The 20,989-nt window shown below is 36.1% G+C and overlaps 1 protein-coding gene across 1 annotated transcript in view; it reads right to left on the reverse strand.

Moving 5' to 3' along the window:
- Positions 1–9,883: 9,883 nt before the first annotated feature.
- Positions 9,884–20,989, reverse strand: part of CFAP299 (cilia and flagella associated protein 299) — a 604,562-nt gene continuing 593,456 nt past the window's right edge. The window contains exon 6 of the mRNA XM_032882203.1: positions 9,884–10,110. Coding sequence (XP_032738094.1) covers positions 10,015–10,110 — 96 coding nt within the window. The 3' untranslated portion in view covers positions 9,884–10,014. The remainder of the gene's footprint in view (positions 10,111–20,989) is intronic.

Here is a 20,989-nt window from a genome sequence, read left to right on the forward strand (position 1 = left end):
TATCAAAGAAAAAATTAAAAAAGTCATGCACTCACACAGTTTTCTAGAGAGACAAACTGTCAGCAGTGGTATCTTTTCTGCAGTGGAACAAGTACTGGGAAGCAGGGATGGTCCTAGGGTCAGGTGAAAATGTAGCTAGGGTACAAACCTGAGAAAGTGGTCTGAGATCATCTCCTTAAACTGTGTGTGCTAGGGACCTCACATGTCCCACCCTGGCCCAGACCTGTGAGAAAGTACCTTTACATCCATCTATTTTTCAATTCTGCTTGAGTTATCTGCTATGAGAATGTGAACATATTTTAGAATTAACAGGAAGAATAAGCAAGAAAAATATTACTTGATGAAACTAGAATTTAAGAATAAGAATTTCATGGTATAACAGGACTGACAGTGACAACTGAAGCATTTTAAAATTAGAAGCAAGAATAATTGTCATAAATGTTGCTACAAAGTTAACTTTAACTTTCAATGAATATTATTAAAAGACAGGATGTATTAAAAATGACAATAACCCAGGTTTAAGCCAACAGATTACATTAATAAACACTGAAAAATGTTAGAAGTGGTAATAAAATGGGCACTCATTTATCAGACAAATAAAAACAGAAATAAAGCAAAGTTGATATTTTAAAATTCAGGGAAAAAATGGGATTCAAGTTAAAAAAAAAAAGGAAATCAAAGATTCTTTTAGTACAGGTACAGTCCATGCTGACAATGCCCATGACAATAACAAAAGGAGGAGTTTCAAAATCAATTAAGGAAAAGATTGTTAGATTTATAAGGAGTATTAAACACTATTCAGGGTAAAAATCTTGGCCATATCTCTGTTAGCCTTTGAGGGGCCAAAACACATACATTCATACATATGTACGTCTGTACGTGTATTTATTTTTATTTTTATTTTGTACTTTAAAAATTTTTTTAAAAAGATTTTTATTTATTTATTTGACAGAGAGACACAGCGAGAGAGGGAACACAAGCAGGGGGAGTGGGAGAGGGAGAAGCAGGCTTCCCGCTGAGCAGGGAGCCCCATGTGGGGCTCCATCCCAGGACCCAGGACCACGACCTGAGCCAAAAGCAGACACTTAACTGAGCCACCCAGGCACCCCTGTATATGCATTTATATATAAAACAAGCAACACAGGTACTCGGAAAACATGTTATTACAGTTTAAATACACATTAAAATAATATGAATTTTTTTAACCATCTGTGAAACATTACATTAAAAAATATAAAGCTAACTGAAAGCTAAGTTATAGGAAAATATCAATAAAATCCCCAAAGTGGGAATTGTAAAGGCAAGGTTCTTTGGCAACAGTGCAATAAAATTAGAAATCATGCTCACAAGCATAGATAAAAGTAATTAGGATTACTTTGAAATTAAAACAAAAGCCAACTAAAATTTTGGGCTAAAGGCAAATGCAAATAATACAAGTATGGAGTCTTTATAAAATAAAATGAGAACAGTAATTCTCAGAATTTGTCGGTTGTGGCCAATGGTGTTCTGAGAAAAAAAATTTTGTGTTAAATCGTTTCATTATTTTTGAAAAACAGAAATAAAAGTAATGACTAATTGCATTTCAAAACGTTTGGGAAAAAACAATAAAAAAGGCATAAAGAAGGATATGATGAAAAACAAAAATAGAAACAATTAATTCAAAACAGAATCTGAATCTATTCAAAAGCAAAATGGTAGGCATTTTAAAGTCAAATCTCTTATAAATATAATTAAGAGGTAAGGTATGACACAAATTAAAAAAATAGGAATTATACATTTAATATCACAAAAAGTACAGAGGGAATATATTACAACAGATATTATGTACCATTCTATGAAAAGATATTAGAAGACCTCATGAAGTAGATTATTTTTCAGAGAAAAATTTAATGTTCAAAATTGGCTCAAGAAATAAAAAAACATTAATTTCTCTAATAAAAAGATAATTAAAATTTTTTCTTCTGAAAAGCTTTGAGCTATGTGGTTTTACTATTGAGAGTTATCTTTAATAAAAAAGATAATCCAAGTTTTTACATAAAATGTTTTTTGAAATATGGAAAAATCCAACCTTACTTTGATTTTTTAAAAAATAATCTGTTAAAGATAGAATTTAAAAACAGCTATATACTTTAGAGAACAAAGGGATAAGCCACAGACTGGGAAGAAATATATGCAAAACACATAACTGATCAAGGATTTGTGTCTACAATTTACAAAGAACTCTTAAAAAGCAGCAGTAAGAAAGAAGTCCAATTAAGAAGTGGGGAAAATATTGGAACAGATACTTTACCAAAAAAGAACACACAGATGGAAAATTTATGGCATTGCTCAACATCATATGTTGTTAGGAAATTTCAGATTATGACAACAATAAGAACATTTGAAAGCATTCTCATAAATAGAATTGCAAAAATCTCAAATAATATATGAGCAAACCAATTTGGACAATTTACTGAAGAAATTGCTCAAGAAGCATTTTTACCTGGAATGTATATCAAAATTTATACATGTACCATATCATCTAACTTGATTTTAGTTTTAATAATAATTTCCATTGATGGCAAAAATGCATTTGGAAGGAAACATTGATATTCATTCCTAGTTAAGTCTCAAAGCAAATTTGGAAATAGGAGTATAGTTCCATCTAATATTAAAATATGAATATTAAATCAAGAGTCAACATCATACTTAACGGTTTTTAACAGTGTGTGATATACTGCTAGTTTCAAGAGATTTCACAGTAGAGCTTTCTTCCCAGCTCATGATAAGCCCTTTCTCTAGAAAGGCCCTTGAGACACAGAGACGGACCTTTAGGTGTTAGGACTCCCTTCCGACCTTGACCACCGCTGACTGATCCAGAGATATGCACCTGACCTTCGTGGGGTTGATTAAGTTTCCTCTCCTGACAGACAGAGAGACTGGGAAGTAGTTGGAGCTCAGCTTTATTACTGGCCGTGTTCATCAGAGAGGCTCCCAGAACTCCTCTTTATTTTTTTCTCTCCTGAGTTTTGCTTTTCAACTCTTTCTTGGATTTTAGTACGTACGTCTTCCTGTTTAAATGTGTCAGGTGTTTGTGTGTGTGTGGCTTGCAAACAACAACAAAAAATCTCCAGTAACAGAGGTGTTTCATGTGAAAATGGGGATGTTGACCAGGGGACAACTAGTGAACCTAGGTTAAACAAGCCTGTAGAACTCTATTTTGGAGCCTCTCGGAATCAGTAATAGTCACTTAGTCAATCACATAAAATTTGGCGGGGGGGCAGATACTTTTTTTAAAAAACATTTTATTTATTTATTTGACAGTGAAAAAGAGTAAAAGAGCCCAGGATGGGTGGCAGGCAGAAGGAGAGGGTGAAGCAGACTCCCCGCCAAGCAGGGAGCCCGACATGGGGCTCCATCCCAGGACCCTGAGATCACCACCTGAGCTGACCGACCACAGACACTTAACTGACGGAGCCACCGAGGCGCCCCTGGCAGATACTTTTTTAAAAGACTAGTATGCTATAGAAAATACTTTGGGAAATACTTCCCAAGTGGTATTCCCAGTAAATCAGCAGCAGCATCGTTTAACGATAGGATTCTAGAAAGTCTCGGTCAATTCGTGTAGTTATCTAGGACAACCTCTTGGTAGCTGAGGGGAAAATCCATTTACAACAGCAGTAATGACAGGGACAACTATAAAAACCTCAGTCTTTAGATTTCTTCTTCCAAGCTGATGAATTCCTTGAGGGAAGCCCTTATTCTTTATTATGCCCCTAGAAAAGTATCTGGCTCAGAAAAGGTCCTTCATAAATAAATGAGTATACATTTCCTCTTAATTTCCTTGAGATTAAGAAAGTTTATGGTTTTGTCTGTTGTTTAAAACATATTATCCTGGGAGCTACAATAACATTCAACAAGTTGGTCATATGTCAGGTAGTTTTGATTATGTAATTGTTTATCCCGGAAAATTGCATTATGAAGTAGGAAGCGCACGAAGAGAATCTTCATCAGTCATACGGCCGCCGCTGTTCTTTCTTCCATTGCCAACCGTCAGCGAAAAGGTGAGAAATGAATTGCTGCTCCTTGGCTGAGTACCTGGGCGAGCGTCCCGGGGTGCTTCTTCCCTTCCTCTTTCCTACATGTTCTTGCTGCTCTGTTCAACTGGATGCATTGCTGTGTCCCCAAATTACCTGCTTTTCTGAAGATTCTCATCCATTGGCAGGATTATCACAGTTGCTCTTTTTTGTGGGAAACATAATTCTGTACAGCCTGATCACTTTCGATTTTAAATTTTAGTGGGGGCTTTAGCTCCCGAGTAAAGCTGAGTCAAGTGTCCCTTTTCTGGGATTCCAGAATTGGGAAAGAGAAGAGAAGGAGGGAAGGAATGAGGGCAGGGAAAGGAGACAGGGAGAGAAGGTAGGGGAAGGAGGGAGAGGGAGGGGCGAAAGAGGGAGAGGGAGAGGGAGAAGGAGAAGGAGAGAGAAAGAGTGATAAAGAAAGAAAGAGAGAAAGAGAAAGAAATAGGAAGAAAGGGGAAAAGGGAGAAAGAAAGAAAGAGAGAGAGGAAGGCAGGAAGGGAGGGAGGGAGGAAGGGAGTGTGAATCTGCCCATTGAAATAGAAAGACTTTTCTGTTAGAAGAGAATAATGATGTTCAGAGAGAAATGCAGTCATGAAATAGAGCAGGAGTTTCAATAGTATTCAAGCGTTTGATTATGATTATATGATTATTCCTTGGACGCAGACGTATTCCTTTCTTTAGCCCTGGGAGACGCCTCCATGTTTTTTAATAAAGGTTCAAATTGGATTTCTGTCACTTGCAAGCATAGTCTTGGATAACACACTTGGACTGTCACTTGGAGAAAATTCTGCTTAACTCGCAAGGCTATTCTATTCCGTGGAGGGAGTCTATAAATAGATTAGAAAAACAGCAAGGGAAATCAGAGATGTTTTGGATTTTGAGGAGACCTTCAAGAGCCAAAGTCTGGAGAGATAAAATGATTTGGCCAGTTACCAACTTCGGTTTGCCAAATAGTCTGGTTCTTAATGCTCTTTCCTCTTTATTGCATTGCTCAGTTTCTTGTTTCATTTCCTTTCAGTCGGCTCTTCATTCTTCCATTCTTGGGTCCCGTGTTGCTGGCCCACTGTTCTTCTGCTGATTCTCACATGCATTTCATATACTCCTTCCCTTTGGTCCTGCATTCCACCATTAGTGTCAAGTTAAAATTACTTTCTTAGGGTACCCTGTACTCAGGCATAACACTTCTCGAATTACTCTCTTCTTTACTGGGAGAAAGTCACCTCAATAAGCTTCCACGAAAGGAACTTCGAATCTACAATAGCTGCATTCGTTTGACCTTAGACCTGTGACCACAGAACAAGGCACGATAGGAGAAATACACTCAATATAATCAGAAACCATTTAAATATTTATAAGTGCCATGGCTCTGCCGGTAGAAAGAATATAGAAACAATTCACAGTAGAATAAAACCCTACATAGATTCACTGAACATCAACCGACCTGGGTGGGTCTTGCAAACCCCAATCAGACGACAGAATTAGTATGATACGAGACTCCACAGCTCTCAGACAGCAAGGCAGCCCACATTTGAACGGCATAAAACTGGAATCCTTGGAGGTCTAGACCTGGCTTAGCATTGGCAGAACGGGTCTAATCACGACAAAATATCCCGGATATTTGCAGTCCATATCCCATGTATAGGCTAAATTATGTATCCCTCCAAAATTCATGGTCGAGGTCCTATCCCCCAGGCCCTCAGAATGTGACTGTACTTTGAGACAGGCCCTTTTAAAGACTTAGGTTAAAATGAGGTCACGGGTGGACTCTAATGCAATCTGGTGTTCTCATAAGAAGAAATTTTGATACATGGAGAGACACCTGCTCAGAGGAAAGATCACGTGAAGAAATAGCAAGAAGGATGCCATCTGCAAGTAAGGAGAGGACTCTCAGGAAAAAAATCAGATTTGCTGACACCTTGATCTTGGTTCCAGTCTCCAGAACTTTCAGAAAATAAATTTCTGTTTTTTCAGCCACCCTGTCTGTGGTATTTTGTTACGGAGGCCCTAGCAAATGACTATCTCCCATAACCCAACTCAAACCTCCATTCAGTATTCACTATCCATAAATTCAGTCCAGAAGCTAATGATTAGTGTCTTAAACCTTGGGATTAAATATGGGAATAATCTGTAACTATATTAAGTATTTTAAATACCTACATTTAAAAATATTTAAAATAGTGGGGCACCTGGGTGGCTCAGTGGGTTGAGCCTCTGCCTTAGGCTCAAGTCATGGTCTCAGGGTCCTGGGATCGAGCCCCTCATCGGGCTCTCTGCTCAGCATGGAACGTGCTCCCCCCAACTGCCTGCCTCTCTGCCTACTTGTGACATCTCTCTGTCAAATAAATAAATAAAATCTTTAAAAAAAATTTTTTAAATAGTTAAAACATTTATGAAAACTACCACATATCTTCCAATTTAAAATGTGATATTTGATTAGTTCAGACATGAGTGTCAACTAAAATTTTATAAGTTTATAAGCCATACTGAAACTTTTTTTTAAGTATTTTTAAAATTTTTTAAATTTATTTTCAGCATAACAATATTCATTGTTTTTGCACCACACCCAGTGCTCCATGCAATCCGTGCCCTCTCCAATACCCACCACCTGGTTCTTCCAACCTCCCACCCCTCTTCCCTTCAAAACCCTCAGATTGTTTTTCAGAGTCCATAGTCTCTCATGGTTCACCTCCCCTTCCAATTTCCCTCAGCTCCCTTCTCCTCTCCATCTCCCCTTGTCCTCCATGCTATTTGTTATGCTCCACAAATCAGTGAAACCATATGATAATGATTCTCTCTGCTTGACTTATTTCACTCAGCATAATCTCTTCCAGTCCCGTCCATGTTGCTACAAAAGTTGGGTATTCATCCTTTCTGATGGAGGCATAATACTCCATAGTGTATATGGACCACATCTTCCTTATCCATTCGTCCGTTGAAGGGCATCTTGGTTCTTTCCACAGTTTGTCATACTTTTGTATGTACTTTAGCAAAATAAGCTTCTTTTTTTTAAATCTTTTTTTTAATTTATTTTCAGCATAACAGTATTCATTGTTTTTGTACCACACCCAGTGCTCCATGCAATCCGTGCCCTCTCTAATACCCACCACCTGGTTCCCCCAACCTCCCACCCCCCCCCACTTCTTCAAACCCTTCAGATTGTTTTTCAGACTTGTCCAATGAAGACATACAAATGGCTATCAGACACATGAAAAAATGTTCATCATCACTAGCCATCAGGGAGATTCAAATTAAAACCACATTGAGATACCACCTTCCACCAGTTAGAATGGCCAAAATTAGCAAGATAGGAAACAACATGTGTTGGAGGGGATGTGGAGAAAGGGGAACCCTCTTACACTGTTGGTGGGAATGCAAGTTGGTGCAGCCTCTTTGGAGAACAGTGTGGAGATTCCTCAAGAAATTAAAAATAGAACTTCCCTATGACCCTGCAATTGCACTACTGGGTATTTACCCCAAAGATACAGATGGAGTGAAAAGAAGGGCCATCTGTACCCCAATGTTTATAGCAGCAATGGCCATGGTTGCCAAACTGTGGAAAGAACCAAGATGCCCTTCAACAGACGAATGGATAAGGAAGATGTGGTCCATATACACTATGGAGTATTATGCCTCCATCAGAAAGGATGAATACCCAACTTTTGTAGAAACATACTGAAACTTTTAAGAGAATATGAGTCTTTGTATTTATACATTTAAATTCTTAAATTTATAAGAGTTATTTAAATGTATACAAAGGCTCATTTCCTAGTTAAAATTTTGAAGTAATTAGAAAATTGAATGTAATGAAAATCACAAAATCTAAAATGTTTAAAAAAATTTAGTTAAACTATAAAAGAACTCAGAAAAATGATAGTAAAAATTAAAATACTTAGAATATAAGTAAATAGAGTTTTGAATTTACAAATGTAATAAATCAAATATTTTTTAAGATCAAAACAATCTCAGAATTACAAAAAAATTGCAAGGACAACACAAAGACACCCCCCCAAATATTTACAGTTTGCTGACATGATGCCCCTTGACTCCCAAACACTTTAGTGTAATTTCCTACAATCAAGGACATTTTCTAATATAACCACAACATAATCATCAAAATCAGGACAAACATTTTTACATTACCACCATCTAATCTTCAGAAACCCTTCAATTTTCACCAGATGTCCCCAGAATCCTTTTATAGGCTAAAGATACAATGCAGAATAATGTGTTGCATTTGATTATTGTGTCTCTCTAAGTCTCCTTCAGTCTGAGACCACTTTTCAAGCTTCTATTTTCAAGATCTTGACACCTTGAAGATCTCAGGCCAGTTATTTTGCATAATGTCTATGGATTTTTTTTTTTCTAAGTTTCCTCTTGATCATATTCAGGTTACGCAACTTTAGCAGGATTATTACAAAAGTGATGGTAAGTTATTCTCTTGCACATTATTTGGGGGACAAATTCAGTTTCCTTCATTACTAAACATATTCCCTTCCATCGCTTGTTGAAAGTGGTGTCTTCCAGTTTTTCCCATTATTCCCTCTGTAACTAACCCACATTTTGTGGGAGATATTATGTAAATATCCCATTCCTCATCAAACATTTCATTTATTCCTTTATGTAGATGAGTATGGGTTCATGGTTTTATACTTTCTGCCTGTTGTTTTCATTATTTATTTTGATGCCCAAACTGTCCCAGGTTTGGCCAGTAGGAACTTTTTCAATGTGGATGTGGTTTCCTTTTGAAAAATCCCTTCATTTTTCAAGAATTTCTTTGCTTTCTGGCACAAAAAGAAGTTCTAGATTCACGTATTTTCCCTGCCTCAGCCCTGGAATCAGTCATTTACGCAAGGATGACTGCTTCTTTTTGGTAGAAAATGGTGGTGAGAAACCAAGATCTGGGTGCTATGTGTGCTCATTGATATTGGGTGTTGCTGTTTTGAGGCCCTCTTATTGAACAGAGAAATGGCAGATGCATCATAAAACATTAACATATGTTCTGTATTTGTTGTGTATATTGAAAATGATGAGATCACACCCATACACCCAATTTTAATTTAATACCACTCTCCTCTTGCATGAAATCTCCAATATTATGCAGGCCATCACCCCCCTGTGAATACACTCTTCTCATCTCATTGGAGCTCTGATGCCCTACTCTGGGCTTTCCCATTCCCACACATTGACCAGATTTCTGTCTTGGTTGGCCCCAACTAATGGCCATAGTACTGGATTGCTTAGAAAGAGAAGAGAATGGGAAGAAGAGGAAGACTTAAATATTAATTTTTAAATCACAAGTGGCACAAAAGCCACCTGCAGTGTCAGGTGAGGAAAACATGTTCTTCCCTAATGAAGTCCTCACTTCCCTAAAATCTTTTGGTTTCACTTATATTTCCTTTTCTCAGCTGCATGGTCATGGGGTTCATATTGTCCAGGCACACAAGTATATCAAACACTTCATTTTATACATCATCTCATGGGACATTTGAGATTTTATTTCCTCATACAGAGCTATTGAAAACCTTGTATTTATATCTTCTTACTCTTGTTCTTCAATTTCAGACTTCTTATCAATATTCAACAAATTTAGTAGATAGAACTGCCACATGGTATAGATTCCAGACCTCTATATTTGGCAATAGTAGGACCTGGAGTATTTTTGTTTTGGAAAATCTGAGCTACAAAGTAAGTAGCAAGAAGATTCTCTCCCATGAACTATTGCAATCAGCTTCAGGATTTAGAGGGAAAAATTTAGAAAAACCTCAAGTCAGATTAAGATCTGTACCACACAAAGACAGTCACAATTATGGTTTTCTTTCTAATTTCTTTATCAACTTTTATTATTCCAGCTTGCCTCCCAGCTATAGGACTCATTTATTTTCTAAGTTGTTTCTGGTTACAGAATTCATTCAAATTTAGCATGCCATTAGGGGACCATGTAACGTGTTGGTAGTTAAGTCTTTCTTCTCGAAATGTGGTCAAAAAGGACAACTTGAATGTAGAGTTCTGTCTGGATAGGGGTTCTAGTAGAGTTGTCACCTGGGGAAGACTAAAATACATAAATTATATTGTTAATCAGTCCAGTCCCTCATGCAAATAATTGGCATTAAACAAATTTTCTTGTTTCAATATTATAGCAACAGAAAAAAAAATGCAATGGCCATCAAGACATTTTCATGTTTCAACTGAAAAGAAATTAAAAAAAATAAATAAAAATGTTTTAAAAAGAGACATTTTTATGTTTCCCTTCAGGTTCTTTTTCTTAGGAGTGGTGATAATTCCAATCAGAAGCTTTGAGGCTCTGGGTTGTGACATTACTGAAAATACCTACGGTCAAAACTGTCAGAAGCTCATACTTGTCTGGACCCTGCTAAACCCCACGAGTCACTAACTCTGAAGAATTTCCAAGGAAGGACTTATAGACACATGTGATCACAGGTTAATAAATCTAAAAAAATCATATCATAACTTCAAGTTTGTCCAGTAAAAATGACCTTGATTTTAGAATTGATGAACACTAGAGGAAGTGCCTGTCCATGGTGGGTTTAATTAAAACCTTCTTATCTGTTTAAAAACTATTTGAACTTTTTTTCCCTCCCTTTGAATTATAATCTGTGAAAAAAGATTTGCTCTTTATATCTTTATTCAAGATAATCTATAATACATCTAGGCTCCTGGGGGAACTCCTGTGGGAAGGAGTATTCACTAATGTGGTATTGATAAGAGAGAAAAGAGAGACTCTAAAAGAGTTTGTAATATCTACAATTGGAAATTTTATTCAATGCACAGAAGAATGAAGTTACTTGCTTTCTCTTCTTGTAGAAAGAGATGATAAGGCATTTAGATGTAGGACTAAAGGAAAGCTTTCATCCTGCTTTGTCCCCATGATAGTAATTTCTTGTTAGCAAGAAAAAATGTTTTAGTTTATCTTTTAAGTAGAGTTAACAAAACTGTAAAGACTGAAATGGGTAAACAAAAAGAGTGGGTATCCTGAGTGACTCACCCACCCAACTTTTTTCTGCCTTTCATGGTTTTTGTGCTATTTTACAACTCTTTAAGTTGTGGAAAACTTGATAATAATGCAAAATATTCTTGTCAAAAAGATGCAAATTAATTGTACATAATAGAATTCAATTAATTATTACACTGCATTGAGTTCTATTTATAAATTAATTTCAATTTTTCTTATTCCCTATATATGTTTTGCTCCTAGAATTCTCCTCTGAATTGCTCCTTCTATAATTAGTAAATTAAATAAAATAGTTGGTACATTCATGTCATATCTGTAGGAGAGTCATAATTATATCCTTCTATAAAAAATTATCTTGTATACAATTACCTTGTGAACAATTATCTTGTAGTAAATTACAATGCCCGATTGAGTCAGCTGATGTCTGAGGAACCTGTGTTGTTAGAGGAGTATTATACCTCATATAGGACATAATCCGGGGCATTTCTTGGTTCCAAGAGGTAAATTCCCTCTTGTCACAGAACTTTCACTTTGCCTATCCTCTGTTTCTTTGCATATTTTCCATTTTACTACTTTTGTGATTTGTTTTTGTTTTTGGGACTTTTAAAATCAACAAATTATTCCCCATTGGTAACAGCAATTTGGTTTTGTGGTCAAAATTTTGTGATCTTTGTAAATGGAGTAATAGATTATAGAGATTTATTCTTTCTTGGAGAGAAGACAACAGAGAATATGATTTGTTAGTATTTTATTTTCTTTGTTTGTCTGCTTGTCTATTTGAGCTCAGATTGAGAATCTTGTGCTTATCAGGAAAGGAAACAACTTTTTGATATATAGTCTGATAATTTTTTTGTGTTTACTTTTGGCCTGTGGCTAATGTTTAAAATTCCAGGAAAATAAGGAAATCAAAATTTTGAATGTTTGATATGTGTATACTTAAAAAGTTACTCTTATAGGGGTACCTGGGTGGCATAATAGGTTGGGTGTCTGACTCTTGGTTTTGGCTCAGGTCATGATCTCAGCGTCATGAGATTGAGCCTTGTGTTGGGCTCTGAGCTCAGTGTGGAGCCTGCTTGAGATTCTCACTGCCTTTCCCTCTACCCCTCCCCACCCGTGCATGCTCTCTCTCCCTGAAATACATACATAAACCTTTTTAAAAATGTTATTATTTTGAAACTCAGAAATGTTTTGAACATTAAAGTTCATGTAATTAAGGTAAATTTTGGTAAGTCAGACTAGTATAATCATTTGGCTTAATAAAAATGGCTTATAGTGTGACTTATCAGTGTTAGGTATAATACAAGCATACATTTTATTCTACTTGGGTTTGCTTTTCTTAAATTTATTCAAATACACTGATCAAATTACACAAAGTAATAAGGACAGACTAAAACCACTGTCTATGTGCTTTTGTGTTCCAAAGAGAAAATAGTTTTGTTTTATAATATAAGCTTTATAGTACTGGTTTTACATATGAATATACATTGTGTAAATATATACAGTAGTGTTTTTCAGGCCTTTTTATCCTTTTTGTTCCTTTTCATAACTCTGTACAATCTTGAGACTTACTGAGGACTACAAAAAACTTTTATGTGGGTTATAACCATCAATATTTACCATATTAGAAGTTGAAACTGAGAAATTTTTAAATACTTACTGATTCGTTTGACTAGAACAATGATGAACATGAATTAAAATGTTAACAGAAATAACATCTTAAAATTAATATAAACATTATTTTGAACTCCTTGGTACCCTGAGATTTGTTGTGACAGAAAAAGCAAAATAAAGGGCAAATTTGGAAGTGAATTTTACTTGACTTGGTTTATAGCACTTGAGTTTGAAATGAAGTGATGAGATATAATAAAATTTTCCTAATGTTTGCCTTATCTTGAAGGGCTTGTTTTTTTTACTTACTGGCTCATTCCTTGGCCTATATATAAAATATTTTTTTGACCTTCTGTGTCATGTGTCTAGTTAGCAAATGATGTATGTCTTATAGGAAATTTTTTCTATGCTTTATGTTGAATTTATTACATTCCTGATTAAGAAAAAGAAAGAGAAGAAAGAAAAGAACAGATTCCTCACTTATATAAAGATAAGTTCCTTTATAATCATATTAATGTCTATACTTATTTAAAATGTATTATTATTTTATTTTATTTTATTTTAAGATTTTACTAATTTATTTGACAGAGAGAGATCACAAGTAGACAGAGAGGCAGGCAGAGAGAGAGAGAGGGAAGCAGTCTCCCTGCTGAGCAGAGAGCCCAATGCGGGACTCGATCCCAGGACCCTGAGATCATGACCTGAGCTGAAGGCAGTGGCTTAACCCACTGAGCCACCCAGGCACCCCTAAAATGTATTATTATTTTAAATGCTTATTTAATTAAATATATGACTAAGTATTATTTCTCTAGTATCCTGATCCTAGCTTAATCAAATTTCCAAATATCCTCTAATAGTTTTAATTTCTAATTTTTACCTTCCACTAATTGGACTCCAAGTGTAGAAAAATTAAATGAAACTTTACACGTACTTCACACTTAATTTTCCATGGCCATTTAGTTATTTGCATTGGTTCAAAAAGGAGCTGTTAATTTTTTTAAATCAGGGTGTAATTGTACACATTGAAAAGCCAAGGCCCTACCTGGAATGTCATATTTGAGAACAGTACTCATTTAAATCAGAAGCCACTCTTAATGAACTAAGTTTGACTTTACTTATGGAAGCAATGCCTACAAAGCCCTGACCTATTTCTTGGCTTAGAAAGTCTAAGAATATTATACATTAAATATATGTAATCTTAGTATATTTGGGGGACCTTGAGAAAGAGGAATTTACCCATATTTATAAATATTTCAGGTTAAATATTGTGAAGAACATTTCTTGAGCTTGGTTTCCTAGCCTCAGGTCACCAGATAATAGAGGATTTTAAAAATCCAATTTGAGATTCCATATAAAAACTTTCAGACATAATTTAATTTAGTATTTGTTCAAAATTGTATAGTTTTAGAGTTTACAAAAGAAACTTAAGGTGTCCCATATGGTAAAATAGCACTTTTACTGCATCTATGTAAACGATCAGGCAAATCTAATGGGACTAGTCTTATTTTATAACAATGATAATTCTTTGAATTTATTATGATAAAAAGAGGAAAGGAGACTGTCAGAAAAAATTGTGAGAGAATTTGAAATAGGAAAAAATCAAATAATGGCTACTGTGACTACTCACTTATGTAGGTTTTCTCATCTTTAACTGATATTACAACTCTGTAAGTTGTAGAAATTTCATTATAATGCAAAAAAATTATGTCTGTATAAATGCAGAGTAGGGTTCCATAGAATGCAACTGATTTTTGCATTGATTTTGACAGACTAGTTTTGCACATGTGTAAATTCATTTCAGAATTTCTTCTTCTTTTTTTTTTTTTTAGAGAGGGAGAAAGAGAGTGTGCGCATGCACACACACATACACACACACGGGGAGGAGCAGAGGGAGAGGGAGAGAAGAGTCTTAAGTCTCAGCTTGTCACTCCTTGTCACACCAAGCTTGGAGTTCAAGGCAGGGCTTGATCTCATGACTCTGAGATCGTGATCTGAGCTGAAATCAAGAGTTGGATGCTTAACCAACTGAGCCACTGAGGTGCCCCTTCATTTCAGAATTTCTTATTCCCTTTATAAATCTCTGCCCTTTGAATTCTTCAAACCAATCATAACATTTTACTGGTCCCTCATTAATGAGTTAAACATTTTTGACACATGTTTATTTTATGTCTGTATGAAAATCATTCTATCTTCTTTTAAAAATTATTCCTCAACAATAGATAATAAGAGTTCTAAAACAATCTTACATATACAACAACAACTAATACCTGAAGCCATTACTAGTTCCTAGAAGATATGGGTTTCTAAGCCAAACATAAAATATAAGTAAATAAAGTTATTGGGATAAGATCAATAGTTATAAATTACTGAAAAATAATAATTGATAGAACAAAGTAAAAAGACTCTAACCTTACTTCAAAAAATCCTAGAAAAATTATATACTTAAATATAGAAAGAAAACAACAAACTAAGGTAGAAGGAAATATAGGTCAATATTCATCCAGTCTTTGCATGGGAGTCTTTTTAAACATGGAAACACAGAAGAAATCAGCAAGGGAATTTAATAGTTTGAATTGTATAAAAGCTTAATGTCAAAAAACATTAGGTTAAAAAAATAGATATCTAAATTGTAATATGTCACTAAAAAGTATGATCAACAAAGATTTTCTACTTTTTATATATAGAATACTTAAAATTTAATTTTAAAAAACCCTATTTAAACCCTATAGAGAGTAAGAGAGAGGCAAGATGGCAGAGGGGTAGCAGACTGAAACGACATCAGATCCTAGGAGTTAAGCTAGATAGGTATCAAACCATTCCGAACACCTACAAACTCAACAGGAGATCGAAGAGAAGAAGAGCAGCAGTTCTAGAAACAGAAAATCTATCACTTTCTGAATGGTAAAATGTGCAGAGAAGTGAATCTGAAGTGATGGGAAGATAGACCACTGGGAATGGGCCAGCTCCTGGCAAGTGGTGGAGCAGTGGAGCACAAAATCGGAACTTTTAGAAGTCTGCTTCACTAAGGGACATCATTCCAGAGGCTAAGGGGGGTGGAGCCCTTGTGGGGACAGTGTGGTCTCAGGTCCTGTGGGGTCACAGAAAGATTGGGGGGTCTGAGTGTGGCAGAGCTGTGAGGTATCAGAGCGGGGAAGCCAACTACAGAGACGGAGCCGAAGAGTGAGCTTTCAGATCAGGGTTACTTTAAACCTTGATCCAAGGCACAGTTGGGCCATTGTTCTTCGAGCAGGGACTCCACAAGTGGCAGAACTGGGGAGACTCATCTTCCTGCGCTTGGAGGAGCAACGTGGCAGGAATCTGCTGGGTTTGAAGACTCTAAACGGGGCCATGTGCCAAAGATATAGATGCTCAGCCATAGGCTGGGTGAGCTGGGAGTGCGGTCAGAGACCATGGGGACAGGAGTCATTCACTGCTTATCTCTGAGGGCACACTCAGGAGTGGGGCCCAAGCTCTTGGTTCCTCTGGGCCAGAGACTGGGAGGTTGCCATTTTCATTCCCGTCCTACAGAGCTCTATGGAAAGTGTTTGGGGAACAAAAGCTCCCGAGAGCAAAACTGCAATTCCACCTCTGCCAAAGACATTTGAGAATCACTGCAACAGGTCCCTCCCCCAGATGATCAGCAAGAACATCCAGCTAAGATGAAGCTCACCAATCAAGGAGAACAACAGAACTCCAGAACTGGGGGAAAGCAACACATAGAATTATGGCTTTCCCCCATGATCTTTAGTCTTGCAAAGTTAATTTTTTTCAATTTTATTTTTTTCTTATTCTATTTTTTTAAAGATTTTATTTATTTATTTGAGAGAGAGAGAATTAGAGGAGGGAGGTCAGCAGGAGAAGCAGACTCCCTGCTGAGCAGGAAGCCCAAAGTAGGACTCAATCCCAGGACTTGAGGATCGTGACCTGATCCAAAGGCAGTTGCTTAACCAACTGAGCCACCAAGGTGCCCTCTTATTCTATTTTTTTAACTTTTCCTCTTTCCTCTTTTAGCGTGTTTTAACTAGTTTATCTTAACAATACCTTTCTAAAAATATCTTTTTAAACCTTCATTGTTACAGTCATATTTTATCCCTTATTGTATTGTATTTAACCTTATTTTTGGTATACATATAGGTGTTTTTTTTTTTCCAAATAATGTTGGGATACAATTTCTTCTAATAGATCCAAATATACCCTAATCTAACACATGTTTTGCTCTAGTTTCCAGTCTGAGCAATTCCATCACCCTTTTTTTTTCTTTTCTTTTTCCAAACAACTTATCTTACCATTCCTTCTTTAGAATTTTTTTAAATTTTTCACCTTTATGGTCATATTCCATCCCTTCATCATGTTTACCCTTATTTTTGTATATGTATACGTTTTCTTTCTTTAAAACTTTGGGGGGTAATTTCTTCTAAGAGACCAAAATATACCCAAAATCAAGTGAGTGGGCTCTGTTCTATTCACCAGTCTTCATATATATATATATATATAACATATAATTTTTTATTTTTTATTTTTTTATTTCTTTTTTCCCCCTTTCTTCTCCCCCCCAGTTTTGGGACTCTTCTGATTTGGTTAGCGTACATTTTTCTGGGGTCTTTGCCACCATTTTAGTATTGTATTCTCTTGTTTATATATTCTTATCTGGATAAAACGACAAGGCAGAAAAACTCACCACAAAAAAAAAAAAAAAAGAAGAAGAAGAAGAAGAAGCAGTACCAATGGCTAGGGACCTAATCAATATGGACATTGGTAATATGTCAGAGCTAGACTTCAGAATGACGATTATAAAGGTGCTAGCTGGGCTTGAAAAAGGCATGGAAGATACTAGAGAAATGCTTTCTGAAGGAATAAAATCCCTTTCTGGAGAACTAAAAGAACTAAAATCTAACCAGGTTGAAATTTAAAAAGCTATTAATGAGGTGCAATAAGAAATGGAGGCTCTTACTGCTAGGACAAATGAGGCAGAAGAAAGAATTAGTGATATAGAAGACCAAATGATGGAGAATAAAGAAACAGAGCAAAAGAGATAAACAACTACTGGACCATGAAGGGAGAATTTGAGAGGTAAGTGATGCCATAAGATGAACAATATTAGAATAATTGGGATTCCAGAAGAAGAAGAAAGAGGGAGAGGGACAGAAGGTATATTGGAGTGAATTATAGTAGATAATTTCCCTACTATGGCAAAGGAAACAAGCATCAAAATCCAGAAGGCACAGAGAACCCCCTTGAAATCATTAAAAATAGGTCCACACCCCATCATCTAATAGTAAAACGTACAAGTCTTAGTGACAAAGAGAAAATCCTGAATGCAGCTTGGAACAGGAAGTCTATAACAAACAGACTTGTAACATACAATGGTAGAAATATTAGACTGGCAGCAGACTTATCCACAGACACCTGGCAGGCCAGAAAGGACTGGCATGACATATTCAGAGCACAAAATGAGAAAAATTTGCAGTCAAGAATACTATACCCAGCTAGGCTATCATTGAAAATAGAAGGAGAGATAAAAAACTTCCAGGACAAACAAAAACTAAAAGAATTTGCAAACACCAAATCAGCTCTACAGGAAATATTGAAAGGGGTCCTCTAAGCAAAGAGAGACCCTAAAAGTAGTAGACCAGAAAGGAACAGAGACAATACACAGTAATAGTCACCTTACAGGCAATACAAGGGCACTAAATTCGTATCTTTCAATAGTTATCCTGAATATAAATGGACAACATGCCCCAATCAAAAGACACAGGGTACCAGAATGGATAAAAAACAAAACCCATCAATATGCTGTCTACAAGAAACTCATTTTAGGCCCAAGGCACCTCCAGATTTAAAGTGAGGGGATGGAAAACAATTTACCATGATGACATCAGAAGAAAGCTGGGGTGGCAATCCTTATATCACATAAATTAGATTTTAAGCCAAAGACTATAATAAGAAATGATGAAGACACTATATCATACTCAAAGGGTCTGTCCAACAAGAAGATCTAACAATTTTAAGTATCTATGCCCCTAACATGGGAGCACCAACTATATAAACCCATTAATAACAAAATCAAAGAAACACATTGACAATAATACAATAATAGTAGGGGATATTAACACCCCCCTCACTGAAATGGACAGATCATCCAAGCAAAAGATCAACAAGGAAATAAAGGCCTTAAATGACATATTGGACCAGATGGGACATCACAGATATATTCAGAACATTCCATCCCAAAGCAACAGAATAGACATTCTTCTCTAGTGCACATGGAACATTCTCCACAATAGACCACATCCTGGTCACAAATCAGGTCTCAACTGGTACCAAAAGATTGGGATCATTCCCTGCATATTTTCAGACCACAATGCTCTGAAGCTAGAACCCAATCACAAGAGGAAATTTGGAAAGAACCCAAATACATGGAGGCTAAAGAGCATCCTATTAAAGAACGAATGGGTCAACCAGGAAATTAAAGAAGAATTGAAAAAATTCATGGAAACAAATGATAATGAAAACACAGCTGTTCAAAATCTGTGGGGCAAAGCACAGGCAGTCCTGAGAGGAAAGCCTTTCTCAAGAAACAAGAAAGGTCTCAAGTACATAACCTAACCCTACACCTAAAGGAGCTGGAGAAAGAACACCAAAGAATGCCTAATCCCAGCAGGAGAAGAGAAATCATAAATATCAGAGCAGAAATCAATGAAATAGAAACCAAAAGAACACTAGAACAGACCAACGAAAGTAGGAGCTGGTTCTTTGAAAGAATTAATAAGATTGATAAACCCCTGGCTAGACCTATCAAAAAGAAGAGAGTAAGGATCAAATAAATAAAATCATGAATGAAAGAGGAGAGATCACAACCAACACCAAAGAAATATAAACAATTAGAAGAACATATTATGAGCAACTAAATGCCAGCAAATTTGACAATCTGGAAGAAATGGATGCATTCCTAGAGACACATAAACTACCACAACTGAACCAGGAAGAAATAGAAAACCTGAACAGACCCATAACCAGTAAGGAGATTGAAGCAGTCATCAAAAATCTCCCAACAAACAAGAGCCCAGGGGCAGGTGGCTTCTCAGGGGAATGCTACCAAACACTTAAAGAAGAATTAATACCTATTCTCCTGAAACTGTTCCAAAAAATAGAAATGGAAGGAAAACTTCCAAACTCATTTCATGAGGTCAGCATTATGTTCATCCCAAAACCAGACAAAGACCCTACCAAAAAGGAGAATTACAGATCAATATCCTTAATGAACACAGATGCAAAATTTCTCACCAAAATAGTAGCCCATAGGATCCAACAGTACATTAAAAGGATTATTCACCACGACCAAGTGGGATTTATTCCAGGGCTGCAAGGTTAGTTCAACATCCGCAAATCAATCAATGTGATACAATACATTAATAAAATAAGGAACAAGAACCATATGATCCTCTAAATAGATGCTGAAAAAGCATTTGACAAAGTACAGCATCCCTTCCTGATCAAAACTCTTCAAAGTGTAGGGATAGAGGGCACATACCTCAATATTATCAAAGCCATCTATGAAAAACCCACAGCAAATATCATTCTCACTGGGGAAAAACTGAGACTTTTCCCCCTATGACCAGGAACATGGCAGGGACGTCCACTATCCCTACTGCTATTCAACATAGTACTAGAAGTCAGAGCCGCAGCAATCAGACAACAAAAAGAAATTAAAGGAATCCAAATTGGCAAAGAAGTCAAACTATCACTCTTTGCAGATGATATGACACTTTTTGTGGAAAACCCGGAAGACTCCACTCCAAAACTGCTAGAACTTGTACAGGAATTCAGTAAAGTGTCCGGATATAAAATCAATACACAGAAATGCAGCAGGAAGACAGAAGAAAGAGAAATTAAGGAGCTAATCCCTTTAAAATTGCTCCCCAAACCATTAGATACCTCTATTAGATACCTAGGAATAAACCTAAAAAAGAGGCCAAGAATCTGTATTCAGAAAACTATAAAGTATTCATGTAAGAGATTGAGGAAGACACAAAGAAATGGAAAAATGTTCCATGCTCATGGATTGGAAGAACAAATATTGTGAAAATGTCTATGCTACCTAAAGCAATCTATACATTTAATGCAATCCCTATCAATATACCATCAATTTATTTCAAAGAACTGGAACAAATAATTCTAAAATTTATATGGAACCAGAAAAGACCCTGAATATTCAGACGAATGTTGAAAAAGAAAGCCAAAGTTGGTGGTACCACAATTCCAGACATCAAGTTCTATTACAAAGCTTTCATCATCAAGACAATATGGTACTGGCACAAAAACAGACACATAGATCAATGGAACAGAATAG

Source organism: Lontra canadensis, unplaced genomic scaffold, assembly GCF_010015895.1.
Source record: "Lontra canadensis isolate GAN:19392208 unplaced genomic scaffold, GSC_riverotter_1.0 scaffold1, whole genome shotgun sequence".
NCBI classification, from domain to species: domain Eukaryota; kingdom Metazoa; phylum Chordata; class Mammalia; order Carnivora; family Mustelidae; genus Lontra; species Lontra canadensis.